Source organism: Salvia hispanica, chromosome 3, assembly GCF_029641045.1.
Source record: "Salvia hispanica isolate PSC_SH4W2 chromosome 3, Shi_PSC_v1, whole genome shotgun sequence".
NCBI classification, from domain to species: Eukaryota; Viridiplantae; Streptophyta; class Magnoliopsida; order Lamiales; family Lamiaceae; genus Salvia; species Salvia hispanica.
In genome coordinates this window covers 45,094,516-45,108,571 of record NC_142694.1, presented here as the reverse complement: position 1 = coordinate 45,108,571, position 14,056 = coordinate 45,094,516, and the positions used below count along the sequence as shown (strand labels likewise).

At 37.9% G+C, this 14,056-nt stretch overlaps 2 protein-coding genes and 1 long non-coding RNA gene across 4 annotated transcripts; 2 read left to right on the top strand and 1 right to left on the bottom strand.

The window, feature by feature from the left end:
* Nucleotides 1-1,914: 1,914 nt before the first annotated feature.
* Nucleotides 1,915-3,846, top strand: LOC125212200 (uncharacterized). 2 transcript variants are annotated; one of them, XM_048112295.2, is made up of 5 exons: nt 1,915-2,135; nt 2,236-2,322; nt 2,423-2,526; nt 2,815-3,029; nt 3,424-3,846. In XM_048112295.2, exons 3-5 carry the CDS (start codon nt 2,437-2,439, stop codon nt 3,695-3,697), a joined length of 579 nt encoding a protein of 192 aa, XP_047968252.1. In that variant the 5' UTR covers nt 1,915-2,135; nt 2,236-2,322; nt 2,423-2,436; the 3' UTR covers nt 3,698-3,846. The 2 variants fall into 2 exon arrangements, with proteins under 2 accessions (XP_047968252.1, XP_047968251.1); XM_048112294.2 differs by lacking the exon at nt 2,236-2,322 and having other exon boundaries at nt 1,917-2,135.
* A 4,351-nt stretch (nt 3,847-8,197) lies between these two features.
* LOC125214404 (uncharacterized) lies at nt 8,198-10,743 on the top strand. The gene is made up of 2 exons (XR_016137331.1): nt 8,198-8,301; nt 9,735-10,743. It is a non-coding gene; the product is annotated as an uncharacterized LOC125214404 (long non-coding RNA).
* A 330-nt stretch (nt 10,744-11,073) lies between these two features.
* GER2 (NAD(P)-binding Rossmann-fold superfamily protein) lies at nt 11,074-12,146 on the bottom strand. The gene has a single exon (XM_048115412.2). It carries the CDS (start codon nt 12,096-12,098, stop codon nt 11,160-11,162), a length of 939 nt encoding a protein of 312 aa, XP_047971369.1. The 5' UTR covers nt 12,099-12,146; the 3' UTR covers nt 11,074-11,159.
* Between the last annotated feature and the right edge of the window lie 1,910 nt (nt 12,147-14,056).

The following is a 14,056-nucleotide window of genomic DNA, read 5'->3' as shown; positions in this document are numbered from 1 at the left end:
CTCCGTCTCAGCTAAGTTGAGTTGTATTCCTCTTTGGGATGTCCCAACTAAGTTTAGTCATTTCTTTTTTTAACAAAAAATAAAACATTAAATCACTCTTAATTTATTCCACTATCTACTTTACTTTCTCTTATATTTTCTACTTTATTCATCCCTCCTACTTTTCAACACAATTTCTTAATCTTCGTACCCAAAAGTTACATATGAATATAGTTAGGATGGAGGGAGTACTACTAATTTTATTAACAATAATTATTTAAATATTTTTATATTTAGTATTCCTTCCGTCCCCAAAGAATATGAACAATGGGTTCGCACGGGTTTTGATAAATAAAGAAAAAAGTAAGAGAGATAGAGAGAGGGGTAGTAGAAATAATATTAGTGGAGAGTGGGGATATTGTCATAGTAAGTTGTAAATAAAATGAAGTGTAGGGATAATATGCTATTTGAAAATTTCAAATTAGAAAGTTCATATATAGTACTTTTCATAGACAGATAAAAAAAGGAAATACTCCCACCGCACCCCATTAATTGTCCATTTTTGCCATTTTCGTCCGTCCTATATTAATTGTCCACATGTTTATCTCGAAAATGGTCCATTTTCACTGTTTCGTGACGAAAATACCCTTTCGGATGGTTTTGGGGGTTTGGGCAATTTGGTCTTTTTACATTTTAAATCTGATATTATTTCAAAATTATCATTTTTTTTCCATTTGTCATCCTTCACTTTGTTTCTTTATTTCAATATTAGATTTAATTTTAAATATCAATAAATTTTTTAATTAAAACTATTAATTCATGGACACTATAAATATTGATTAAAACTATTAATTTTTGTTATTTAATATAATATTCAGCTGAATTGAACAAGTACAGATTAATCATGATGGAAAAATAAGAGCTATTCTATTTAGCATTCATTTCGGTTGTTATAATTGCTTGTGATTAAATATTATGAAGTTGACTAAAAATTTGATATAGGAGATTTTTTTTAAAATTTTATAGTTAATTTTGATTGTTTTCAAACTAATAACCGAAAATTATATTAGTCTTACATTAGATGTATATTTATTTCGGAATAAATCGTGTTATATGATCTATTTATGATTAAAACTATTAAATATTGATTAAAATTAAGGCGTTGTCGTACCTTATTGATTAAATATTAGAAATATCAAATATTGATTAAAACTATTAGTTTGTTATTTAATAGTAAATTTTAATAATTAAAAAATTTATTGATATTTAAAAATCAAAATTTAAAATTTAGTCTTATAAAATTAAATCTAATATTGAAATAAAAAAACAAAGTGAAGGATGACAAAAGGGAAGAAAAATGATAATTTTGAAATAACATCAGATTTAGTACATCACTGAAATAATATCAGGTTTAAAATGTTAAAAGACAAAATTGCCCAAACCCCCCAAAACCTCCAAAAGGATATTTTCATCACGAAATAGTGGAAATGACTATTTTGAGATAAACGCTTTGTCCATGGTTGTCTAGGGATATTTTAAAAGTGCAGGGTTCATTGACGAGATAAACGCATAGTCCATGGACTATTTTTGCAGTTTACTCGAAAAACAAAAATGGAAGTGGAATTCTGTTCCCTATTCAATACTACAATTTTTAAAAATCACCATTAATTATTTATAATATGTTTGTGATGAGATATGTTTGATAAAAATGATTATATTTAATTAAATCTTTATCGTGATAAAAAAAATGGAAGTGGAATTGTGTTACCTATTCAACACAATTTTAAAAAAATCATCATTAATTATTTATAATATGTTTGTGATAAGATATGTTGGATAAAAATGATTCAATTTAATTTAAATTGAATCATGTGGTATACTCCACTGTTCTCAATTGGAATGCAGTTTTGCAGATTTATACAAACGATTCATTTAATTATCATTCAATTTATATTTAATCGCATTGAATTTATATCTAAATGAATCCCCGCCGATTTGGAATCGTAATATAATCTGACAAAAAAGTCAACTGAGAGCTGTCAAATTCTATCAATGCCGATTTCTCCTCCGTAAATTCTTCTCTTTTTCTCACTACACTCCACCTGCACCAGCTTTGAAATTGAGAGAGACGAGAAAGTTATTTTCCTGGTTTACAGGTATGCAAAGCTTTTATAATCTCTGTTCTAATCGATTTTATTGAATGCTTTTGTTTGTATCTTTAATCTTTATTCCGAGATTCTTTTTTTTTTTTTTAAGGTTTGGCTTGATTCAGGCAAAATTGCAACTTCGCCTTTTGAGTGCAAATTGGATAGAATTTCGATTTCAATTTTGAGTGAATTAGAGGTTTTTTATTTTATAATTTATTTATTTCCCCAAATCATTCACGCATCTTCTTAATCTCCTGTTTGTGCCTTTGAAATTTCGATGGTGTGATATGTCACAGGCAAGCTGAAAACAATGGCGGTAACGATGAAGCAAATGGCACTGTTAGTAGCATTCCTTGGAGCACTCTCCTTCATTCTTGGGGTTGTTGCTGAAAACAAAAAGGTGACTTCTTTAACAATCTAATAAAATAAAAAAAGACCATTACTTATGTTCTTAGTTAATCAAAATTCACATGGTGTTTCTGCTCACCAAATTATTAGTCTTGGAATGATTTATTGGGATCTTGAATGGATGTTTCTTTATGGTGTTTGTGATGCGATCATTGAAATTTTGCCCATTATGTTGATGGTTGTCTTTCCATGAGAATGTGTCGAGGTCTAAATGAGACAAGGTGATATCGAGTCTGGATCAGCTATAAACCGTCTTATTTGATCTTCTTTGAATCTGCAGCCTCCACATGGAACTCCAATAACCGGGAAGGGTGTTGTGATCTGCAAATACCCATCCGATCCATCTGTGGCGTTGGGATATTCATCCTTTGTGTTCCTTGTCGTTTGCGTGGTTGCTGGTTGGTATTCTCTATTCTACCCGTACAAAGGGAAGCACGTTCCAAAGGCAGCCTTATTCCAAAACAAAGGCTTCCTTGCCTTCTTTGGTGTTGCACTGTAAGTATATATATGCCTATCCTTTTGCACAGATGCCGGCCCCATTGCTTTTGTTTTGTGCTCGTACCTCTTTCTACCTCTGTTCTGTCCCTCTTAGCTTCGTCTAGTTTTACTCATTGCTCAGTCATTATCATATCATATAAATAATCTAAGTTTCCTCTTAATTTCTTGGTGAATATGAAATTAAATTTTGAATTATGACAGATTTGTTTCATTATCTTCATTTTTCCTCCACATCCGGCTTTTGTATATACGTATATATTTATGTTGGGTTCATGCACGTCCCAGTCCGGTTATTATTGTTAAAGGTCGAAAGCTGCTGATGTATGCAACGACCCTCATCTATTCCGTTGTGTAGTTTTGGTCTAATTTTTCTGTGTTACTTTTGTTTAAGGTCGACAGCTGCGTTGGCTATCGTGATGCTGTTATGGCCTACAATCACAGAGCAGCTACACCACACAAACAATGTTCATCACAATTTGGAAACCGCGTGCCCTACAGCCAAGACCGGACTTCTCGGTGGAGGTGCTTTTCTATCTCTTGACGCGTGCCTCTTCTGGCTGGTCGCATTGATGCTGGCTGATAATGCTCGTGCCGACTACTTGGATGAATCAGATGGCAAGGCTGCAGGAAGTTTTGAAGCTGAGCCAATCAAGGGCAGTGCCTGATAGCTACAAATCATATCGTCTTTCTTTTCATTTTCTCGCAAATGGATATATATTATATATACAGTCTTTCTCTCTCTGTTTTGTAAGTATTGACTCTGTTGGTTCACATTAGCCTCATTTCAAAGTTATTATAAATTGTAATTTGTGAATTTGATAACCTTTCTTTATCTTTATAAGCCAAACCTCTTTTGACAATTTGTATATATGTAATTCAAATTTGCAAAATTTCACATTGAAAATGCTATCTTTTCTTAAAATGCTAACTTGATAACTCATCATCGTAGTGTATTAAATGTCAACACGATCACATTAAAATATCGACACAAATATGTGGTGACATTTTAATAAACTGTGTTTGACATTTAAATATCAATGTCAACATAATGTATTAAAATATCAACTTAAGTTTATGTTGACATTTCAATATCATCTTGTTGACATTTTTAATACATTCCATTAATGAGTTAGCAACGAATCACACTTCTCTGCAATATTTATTTATTACTGCATCAAAAAAATATACATATTTGTTTTCATTAATTATCTACGTTGATTGTTGTAGTAAGTAATACATTAAATTAAATCATGAAATTTTATTCGTGCACTGCACCACGTTTGTTTATCTACTACTCCCTCCGTCCGCGAATAGGAGTCTCATTCCATTCCGGTACGGGTTTTAATAAATATTAAGAAAATTGGGTGGAAGAAAGTTAGTGGAATAAGTCTCACTTATATATATTAGTTTTAAATGATATGGGAGTGGAATGAGTTGGTGGAATGTAGAGCATTTTTACCATTTATGATAATTATGAACCGGGACTCTTATTCGTGGACGAACCAAAATAAAAAAATGAGACTCCTATTCGCGGACGGACCAAAATAAATAAAAAAAGACTCTTATTCGCGGACGGAGGGAGTAGTACAATTCATTTCCTCTGTAAATCAGTTAAAACGAATATATTATCATAACGGTTTAAACTTTAAGGGTTATTAGCCTATAAATACACGAACTTTCAATATTTTTTGTTTTTTCCCCCGAACTTTATTTTTTGAATGTTAATACACGAACTTTGTACTTTTCTGATTTTTCCCCAAAATTAAAAATCAAAACTTACGTGACAAGTAGAAACCTACGTGGCATTCAAAACTACGTCAATTTGATTTTACTAATTTAAAAAAAAAAATCCACCTCGCTTCTCAATCCCTTTCTCTTTCTCTCCATCATTTTTATCTTCTTCGACCACTACTCCACTCGCAGCCGCAATTTGTCCCTTCCACTCAAACACCATCTGCAAATTTGTTCTACTCAAACAAAATAATGGCGTGCATTGGTGTTGTTCTTTCTTAAGAAACCCCCAAATTACATACATAAAAAAAAAGTCAAATAAAAAAATAAATCCTATAAACTCAGATTCACCTAATAATTTATTCACATTTTAAGAATCCATATTACAATTTGAAATTAAATTCAATAACATCTCTTCACGACAAAACTTAATAATAATCGAATCAATTCTATGGCAGAGGAAAGAAGATGGATGTTTGGGTTTGGAAAGAAGACCGAAGGTATAAAGAAAGAGAAAAGCGGAGAGAAAGGTGAGGTGGAATTTCAATTTTTTAATTTTTTATTTGATAAAATCAACGTTTGAATGCCACGTAGGCTTCAATTTGCCACATAAGTTTTGATTTTTAATTTTGGGGAAAAATCAGAAAAGTACAAAGTTCGTGTATTTACATTCAAAAAATAGAGTTCGAGAGAAAAACCAAAAATATTGAAAGTTCATGTATTTATAGGCTAATAACCCAAACTTTAAATACTAAATTTTAATATTGTGTAAGTTTACATATGCTTATTTATGGGGTGTGATCAATTGCTAACTTTCTTTAGTTGCTAACTTGTTAACTCATCAATATAGTGTATTAAAAATGTCAACATGATGCAATTAAAATGTCAACACATAGGGTTTTGTTGAACTTCAATGCAATGTGTTGATATTAGAGCATCTCCAATGGTCGGCTAGCGACCGGCTAGCCGATTATTCGCGTTGGCCGATCGGCTAGCCGAACCATTGGAGGCGGCGAGCGGTATATCGGCGAGCCGATCGGCGTGGGCTGGCCGATTGGTGGGCGCTGGCCGATGCGCTAGCCGATCGGCTAGCCGCCATTGTGGCGGCCCGATCGGCCAGCGCCTATTTTTGTTTTTTTGTTTTTTTTAAAAAACTTATATAAACGCGATTTTCGTTTCATTTTCATTTGCACCACTTGTTTTAACGAGTTTTCTCTCTCTCTAGCTTTCTGTACAAGAGCATCATCGAGCAATGGATCACAACAACGAGTCCAGTCCAGCGACGAGTGGATCTTAGACTCCCACGGTACCTATGGGATCTGGATGGGGGCAGATGGGCCCGGGGTTTAACATCCCTTGGAATCAGATGATGGGGATGATGGCCGGTGCGCCGGGGGGCGCAGGGGGGTATGCCGTGGGGGATGACGGGCAGCGGGCAGGGGAGCGGCGGGCAGTCAGCGCCCGGGTGAGGGGGTATGCCCCAGATGCAGCAGCAGATGATGGGGATGATGTGGCAGGGCGGGATGCAGGGGGGGATGCAGCACGGTATGCATCCCGGGATGCAAGAGGGGGTGCAGGGGTCACCGAGAGGGGACACGGTATATCGGCCCTCGCTTGATTTTTTGACGGCTTCGTCTCACACGTCGACCCCAGTGGAGACGCAGTTCACTGGCGATGACCTTCTGTCATTGCATGGTATGAGGATCAATCTCGGGGAAGATGATACTCCCGTTCCAGCGAGGCGGGCCGCGCCGAAGAAGAAGACGAAGGGGAAGGGGAAGGCCAAGGCGGTCGGGCGAGTCATCGCAGCCCGCTGTTGACGACACCCCTGGCCGGAGGAAGTGGACGGAGGATGAGTACGCCGGGGTGGCCAGGGGGTGGTTGGAGGTGTGCGACGATCCGCTGGTTGCGAACAACCAGCGGATCGTCAACATGTGGGCGAAGATCAGAGCTGCCTATAGGAGGCACTGCCCGCACGGGAAGGACTTCAGCCCGGAGGAGGTCCGGAAGGGGTGGGAGCGCACCAGGGCCGCGATGGGCCGTTTTTCGAATTTGTACGCCAACGCCCTCCGTCAGCTCAGTAGTGGGCAGAATGAGGACGACGCCCGGAGGATCGCCGCGAGTCAGTTCCCCTTGCAGGGGAAGTATAAGGAGTTCACATTTTGGCAGTGCTTCTTGTTGCTGAAGGACTCCGAGAAGTTCCGGGTGGGGTGCGACGCTGGGTGGCCGAAGAAGCAGCGACTGAACTATAGCGGCGACTACAGCGGCAGCAGCGGCGGATCACACGACCTCCCCCGGATGCTGAGGAGTTTCCATCCCCTCCTTCATTTACTGGTCGCCCCCGCCCGGTTGGACAGAAGCGGGCGCAGCGGGCTGCGAGGGGCGGATCCCCCCTATCGCCCCGCGAGGTCCAGTCCTCCACCCTCCCACCCGCCCCACTCGAGTACACTCTCCATTCGCGTAACCATACGCGGGATCAGATGTACAAGGTCTTCCAAGAGTGGAAGACCGCCACTGACCCCACGGAGAAGATGTTTCTTCACGAGATGCTCGAGAGCATGCGGGTTGATTTGGAAATCGCGAGGGCACGGCTAGCGGGTTCCGACGTGGGCTTAGATACCACGGGCGGCGGCGGCAGCGACGGCGACGGCGAGGACGACGGCGACTGCGATGAGGAGTAGAGAGTGGCGGGGCTCGTGTGTTGAAGCCCTTTTTTTAAAAAAAAAAATCATGTACTTTTTTAAAAAAATCTTTGTACTTTTTTTAATGGAATGGATTAATTTTCCCGTATATGTGTCGTAAATTTAATTCCGTATTTTAATTGTAATTTTAATTCCGCAAATGTAGTATATTTTGAATTATTTTTATTGCGGCTGGCCTATGGCTGGCCTAAATCTGATGTGGCAGGTGGATTTTTTAGTGTTGCTGACGTGGCAGGGGAGAGAATGGCTGGCCTATTGCTGGCCTAAGCACCATTGCAGATGCTCTTATGTGTTGACATTTTGATGTCACCGTGCTGAGATTTTTAATACTCCCTCCGTCCCATAAAAGTTGAGTCGTATTCCTTTTTAGTCCGTCCCAACAAAGTTGAGTCATTTCCTTTTTTAACAAAAGACAAAACATCTAATTACTCTTATTTTATTCCATCATTTACTTTACTCTCTCTTATCTTTCCTACTTTTTTCATCTCTCCTATTTATTTAATATAAATTCTTAATCTCCGTGCCCAAAAGTTTTATCTCAACTTTTATGAGACGGAGGGAGTACATTATATTGATGAGTTAACAAGTTAGCAATTTAAATAGAAAACAATATAACGCACCCGGCCTATTTATTTAATTAAAAAGTGGAGTAATTTACAATTTTTAATTATTGATTCACATATAATTATAATTACAATTTGTCATGTGGCGGCTGTGTTGTGCATAGCAAAAACCCTAGCCAACACTTCCGCAGCCCATAAATTAGCTTTATCATCCTCTCCTCTTGAGATAGAAATGGCGGATAAAGCAAGCAATGGATCCGCAATTAAAACAAGGTAGGTTACCGCTAGCTAGTCCAGTTGTAGAATTCAAAACCAATTTGATTCCTTCATCTCGATCCGCATATCTACAGCATTTCAGTTTATAATGTTTTCAAAAGTCAATCAAAATCTGCATCTTTGTTGATGATTTGTTATAAGTTTTGATTCGGTCGGTTCGATGCTGTATAGCAATGCATCATTTCAGTTTGAGTTTTGTAAAAGCAATCAAATCTTGTTGATTTGTTATGAGTTTTGATTTGGTGGATTGTAAAAATGGTAGCTAATTAGCCAGTCACACATCAGCTTAAATGCTGTGGCGCTGTGTGAATGGTCAGTAAGCTCACCTACATTATCAGGATGCTGGCCTTGTTTTTGGGATCTGATTTTCTCAGCTCCCGCCCAGATCATCACCTACATATCGATTTTTTTTATTTTTTTTTGGATTGGGAGCCGATTTTCTAAACTCCTACCCCCAGGTTATCACCTAATTTTAAATTTTTAATAAAAGAACTAATTTTTATTGGGATAATTGGATATGAATTGAGATATGTAGAGATGTATCGCCCGTGAAACACCTTTTGACAATTCCAACGATTTCGATGAATTTATTTCACAGAAAAGTTATAAGGTTAGATTGAAAATACAATGAAAAATATTACTCACAAAAAAAAAATATCCACTATAAAGAAAAAAGAATTTTATAGAGGAGTTGCAGCATGAGGGACATGGAAAAATCTAACTTCTTAGTTCAACAACTTCAATGATTTGCAAACAAATGCTGAAAAATGGAAAAGTTGCAATTTCTGGCCATGTATGTCCTGGCTAGAGGATCAACCTGGTTCTAATTCAGACTGCTAGAAGAACCCTTACTGTCCTTGGGATTTGGGAACTTGTGATATGTATCCTGAATTCATCTAAATGTGGTTTAAATATCTTACGTGAAAACTTTAATAAGTTAATACTATCAGTAAACAATTTCCAACCATACCCCTCTGGTGTGGTAAAACTTTGCGAAAAATCATCATAATTAGGATAGGATACATTGATACAAAAGATTACAATTTGAGCTAAGCTAAGCTTTATTCTGAATAGCTAATAAGGTGCAAAAACTCAGGAGATGTTAAATCCTACAAAAAAATAAATTGTTTGAGAGTCTGGATGGGTGATAAGCATCAAGATACCAATAATACTAAAGTTGTAAACTAAAGGTAAAAGGGATTTCAAGATAATATTAAAGTTGTTCCACAGAGCTTGTAAGCACTGCTAAAAAGTCTCTTCATATGCAATAAAATGGGGAAGAAAGAAACAATAGAAATTTCCTTATCACCTTATATGAAGGAATGCTCTTTGGTGATACCATATCATGTAAAGGTGTCACCTCTATATCCCCGTCTTTCGACCATCCTTTTGACTCGTTTTTTGAATTAATGTTGGCTTTCCGTTTCAAGAGATTTAATTCACTTGCACTGGGCCTTCTGGATGTGGATGTGGGCACCATGGTTGTCACAAATTTTTGGATGTTATGTGAGCGTTGCGAGGAGAAATACTGAAACGCAGTACCATTCCCAGGGTACGCAACTTTTTGCTCAATAAGGTCCTCGTCTCTTATGACATCATTCACATCCATGAACTCCTCATTTGATTATTATCCTTGTATTGTTTTTTACTTCCCAGCAATCAAATTTCATATTTCGAACCTTCTTATAATCCATTTGATTATGAATATGATGTTGGACTGTGTACATCATGCGTACAAAACGCGCACATCTGTGTGTAGATTTTGTATGCATGTAGAAAGTTGAATGGTAATGAAGCTCATCGGTTGCATGAAAAAAAAAAAAAAAAAGGCAAATCCTTCAAGAGTCAAGTACCCATATTTACTATGTTGAGGCAACCATCTCAACTACGTTCACACTCAATTAGTTCCCAACAAGTAGTTTGGTGCATCGCTCATGGATCAACAAACATGGTAATTTCACCAGAAGAAAAGAAGGAGAAATGGAGAAATGGAAGACAAAGAAGAGACTCGAGCTTGAAAGGATGAAAGAGAAACAAAAGAGAAAGGCTGCCAATAAGAGAGACCTGAGACGGTTTGGAGTCAAAGGAAACAAAAAAAAAATGAAAATTTTCCACTGCTAAGGAAAGGAGTACAAGCTTTAACAAGTATATGCCAACAATTTCTTAAGGAATCAAAATTTTGGTTGTAATATTTTTAGTGTTACTATTTTGTTTTCCTCAGTTGTTTTAAGATCTAATATACTCATTTTCACACATTTTAAAGGAGGAATAGAAGTGCTAAGGAGTCCCAATCACACAGTTTCACACATTTTAGAGATGATCATATCGGTAAACTTATGCATTGAGTGAGTTCACATCCCCCATTGTAATCGATCCGAAATCCTATGCTTTCTATCTTAAATCAAGCTAGCAAAATAAAAGTTCCAGCATTTGCCACAATATTTCCATAATCCTGCTATGGTCAATAAACATCCATTAATACTCATATTTCTAGCACAAAGCATAAAAGTTATCATTCCATGGTTAATAGCAGCACAAGAAAAAGTGATCTTAAGTTGTGCATAAAGCAGGTAAAGCTATCCTATTTGCTAGGATATAGCAATCGAAGCACTTAAGCAACACTTGCAACAGTCACTAGCTCTAACAAAAACTCTCTAATCATATAGTAGTACAAAGCAAACATTCAGCTATCCTCATGAGCAAGCAAACTGGTGTTAGAGGTTACAAGAGATTGTTAATGGACAATTATTGCATACGAAACTTCCAAAATAGCAGAAATGATGAATGTATATAATGATTCTCCAACAACATAACAAAAATAGAGAATGAAGATACATAGTAATAGGATAATGAGGTTAAGAATGAAGATTCTCCAAATACCATTTGTAAGTATGTGCAAGTCCATCCTTGAGAGAAATGTTGGGCTCCCATCCCAAAGTGGCAAGCTTGGAGCTATCCATGAGCTTCCTGGGAGTGCCATCGGGCTTGGTGGAATCCCAGATGATGTGGCCTTGGTACCCTACAACCTCCTTCACCAATTCTGCCAGCTCCTTGATGGTAACTTCCTTTCCACTCCCCACATTGACATGCTCCAGCCCACTGTAGTTGTCCAGCAGGAAGACGATGGCGTCGGCGAGATCATCGACGTGAAGGAACTCCCGCAGCGGCGTCCCGCTCCCCCAAACCACCACATTCTCCAACTGGCCCAGTTTGGCCTCGTGGAACCTGCGCAGCAGAGCGGGGAGAACGTGGGAGTTGTGAGGGTGGAAGTTGTCGTTGGGGCCGTAGAGGTTGGTGGGCATGGCGGAGATGGCGTCGAAAGAGTGCTGGATGCGCAAGGCCTGGCACAGTTTGATGCCGGAGATCTTGGCGATGGCGTACCACTCGTTGGTGGGCTCGAGCGGGCCGGTAAGGAGGGCGGATTCGGGGATGGGCTGCGGGGCGAATTTGGGGTAAATGCACGAGGATCCGAGGAAGAGGAGTTTTAGGGCTTTGTGGTTGAAGGCGGAGGAGATGACGTTGGTTTGGATTTGGAGGTTGACGCTGATGAAATCGGCCGGGTAGGTGTTATTGGCGTGGATGCCGCCCACTTTGGCGGCGGCGAGGATCACGATCTGGGGTTTATGCTCCGCGAAGAAGCCGTCCACGGCTGATTGGGATGTCAGATCCAGCTCCGCGTGGGACCGGAGGAGCAGGTTGGTGTAGCCCAGAGAGCTCAGCTTGCGGACCACCGCAGACCCCACCAGGCCGCGGTGCCCGGCCACGAATACGGCCGCGGATTTCTCGATATCCATTCACTCTGATAGTAGTGATTCACAAAGATGAGTTTGGATGTGAGGCTCGATTCCTCTGCTTTGGTTTTTATATTGGGCTTTGTGTCATACTCCCTCCTCCCTCCGTTTCCGTTCCCAATTAAGAGTCACACTTTATTTTTATCATAAATGGAAGTAGATCCCATATTTCACTAACTCATTTCATTCACATTTTATTATAAAACCAATATAAAAAAGTAGATCCTACATTCCACTAACTTTTTCAGCCAACTTTTATTTACATTTCTTAAAACTCGTGTCCGGTCAAAGTGTGACTCTTAATCGGAAACGGAGGGAGTACTTTATATAGTCCAACACCACAGCATATTGATTACTCCATCCGTCTCAGATTAAGAGTCACTTTTTGCCATAAAAGTCTGTCCCAGTTTAAGAGTCACATTTAGAATTTTCTATATCTGGTCATACAATTTTATCCCATTGTTCATCAAAATTACATCTAAATGTCATTATCTACATAAAAATAAACCAAAACAAAATTAAAAAACTTGACCTACTCCAAAAAGTCAAAAGGGACTCAGTTTCAATCAACTTACTTCATTTATTACACACTCTACCATCTCACTCCATTTATTACACACTCCACCGTCTCACTTCATTTATTATACACTTCAACTCTTTCTTAAAACACGAGCCATAATAATAAGTGACTTCTAATCCAGGACGGAGGGAGTATTTAGATTTTTCCCTTTTTTTTGTTTGGATTGGCCGATTGGGAGATGATTTTCTCAACTCCTACCCAGGTTATCACCTAATTTTAAATTTTTAATCAAAGTAATTTTTATGAATTTTATTGGAATAATTCTGTTAATAGTGTTATTTATTTAATTTTATAAAGGAGTAGATTATGACTGCAAAATTAAAAATAAGTTGTGATCGAAAAGAGGAAAGATGATGTGCCAAAGTTGGATATGAACTGAGATATGTAGAAATGTATCGCCCGTGAAACACCTTTGATTTCGATTAATTTATTCCACTCAAAAGTTATAAGGTTAGATTGAAAATACAATGAAAAACATTACTCGCAAAAATTTTAAGAAAAATCCACTATAAGGAAAAGAATTTTATAGAGGAGTTGCAGCAAAGCTTCAAATACCAGTTGTTTTTATGTGACCACTTTCTACCCAAATAGTAGTATATCTCTATAATTAAAATTGTAACCTAAACTCATTGCATAACATGATACTACTAATTATAAAGAAAAAACAAGAGTTTTTCATATTCTTCAAAAGTTTCCCCATCACATTCTTCCCTTTCAAGATGTCGCATGAAAAGGGAGAAATGGATCAAAGCAGCGTTTGCATGGCGGAGGAAAGCCTGCAGAGAGACATGGTTGGCATAAGTAGTGAAACCGAGGTTGTTAGCTGTACTTTCTTTCATATGCTTTCCTTGCAAGATCGATTTACTCAAAGCGTTTGCTTTGTCGATGAATCCGTTCCTTATAATCGTGCAACATCTGTTAGCAACGGTACCATCTGGTCTACCAGGGCCTGCATTACCCTGTATATCTCGTGACAACGAACTACATTCACCGTTGTAACACATTCTACAGTTTAACGTTCTCACCTCATTCGGTGATTATTACATTGAGGCCCGAAAATTGTCTAAATACAATTTCAGAATACATATATTGCCAGCCTAATCTTGAATATGAAAAAAAAATGAATATGCAACCTAGAACAATATTCGATTGCATTAGAAATAGGATATCCATTTGCGATAAAATAACTGTATTGAGATGCAATCAAGATATTGAACATGAGTAAAAGTAAAAAATTATCTTATGTTATGAGAAATAATCATTTCTGGGAACGAAAACGAATCTTGAACTCAAAGTAAGAAGTTAAGCAGGATAACAACCTCAAGGAGGATATTCAATACAACATCATCCAAGTTCCAAGACATGTGTCATCAATAGTTTC

Excerpts from the sequence above, each read along its gene's own strand:
- LOC125212200 (XM_048112295.2), top strand. The coding sequence starts at position 2,437 with ATGGCGGTAACGATGAAGCAAATGGCACTGTTAGTAGCATTCCTTGGA. Across the intron at positions 2,527-2,814 it reads TTGTTGCTGAAAACAAAAAG|CCTCCACATGGAACTCCAAT; the intron begins GTGACTTCTTTA and ends TTGAATCTGCAG. Across the intron at positions 3,030-3,423 it reads GCCTTCTTTGGTGTTGCACT|GTCGACAGCTGCGTTGGCTA; the intron begins GTAAGTATATAT and ends CTTTTGTTTAAG.
- GER2 (XM_048115412.2), bottom strand. The coding sequence starts at position 12,098 with ATGGATATCGAGAAATCCGCGGCCGTATTCGTGGCCGGGCACCGCGGC.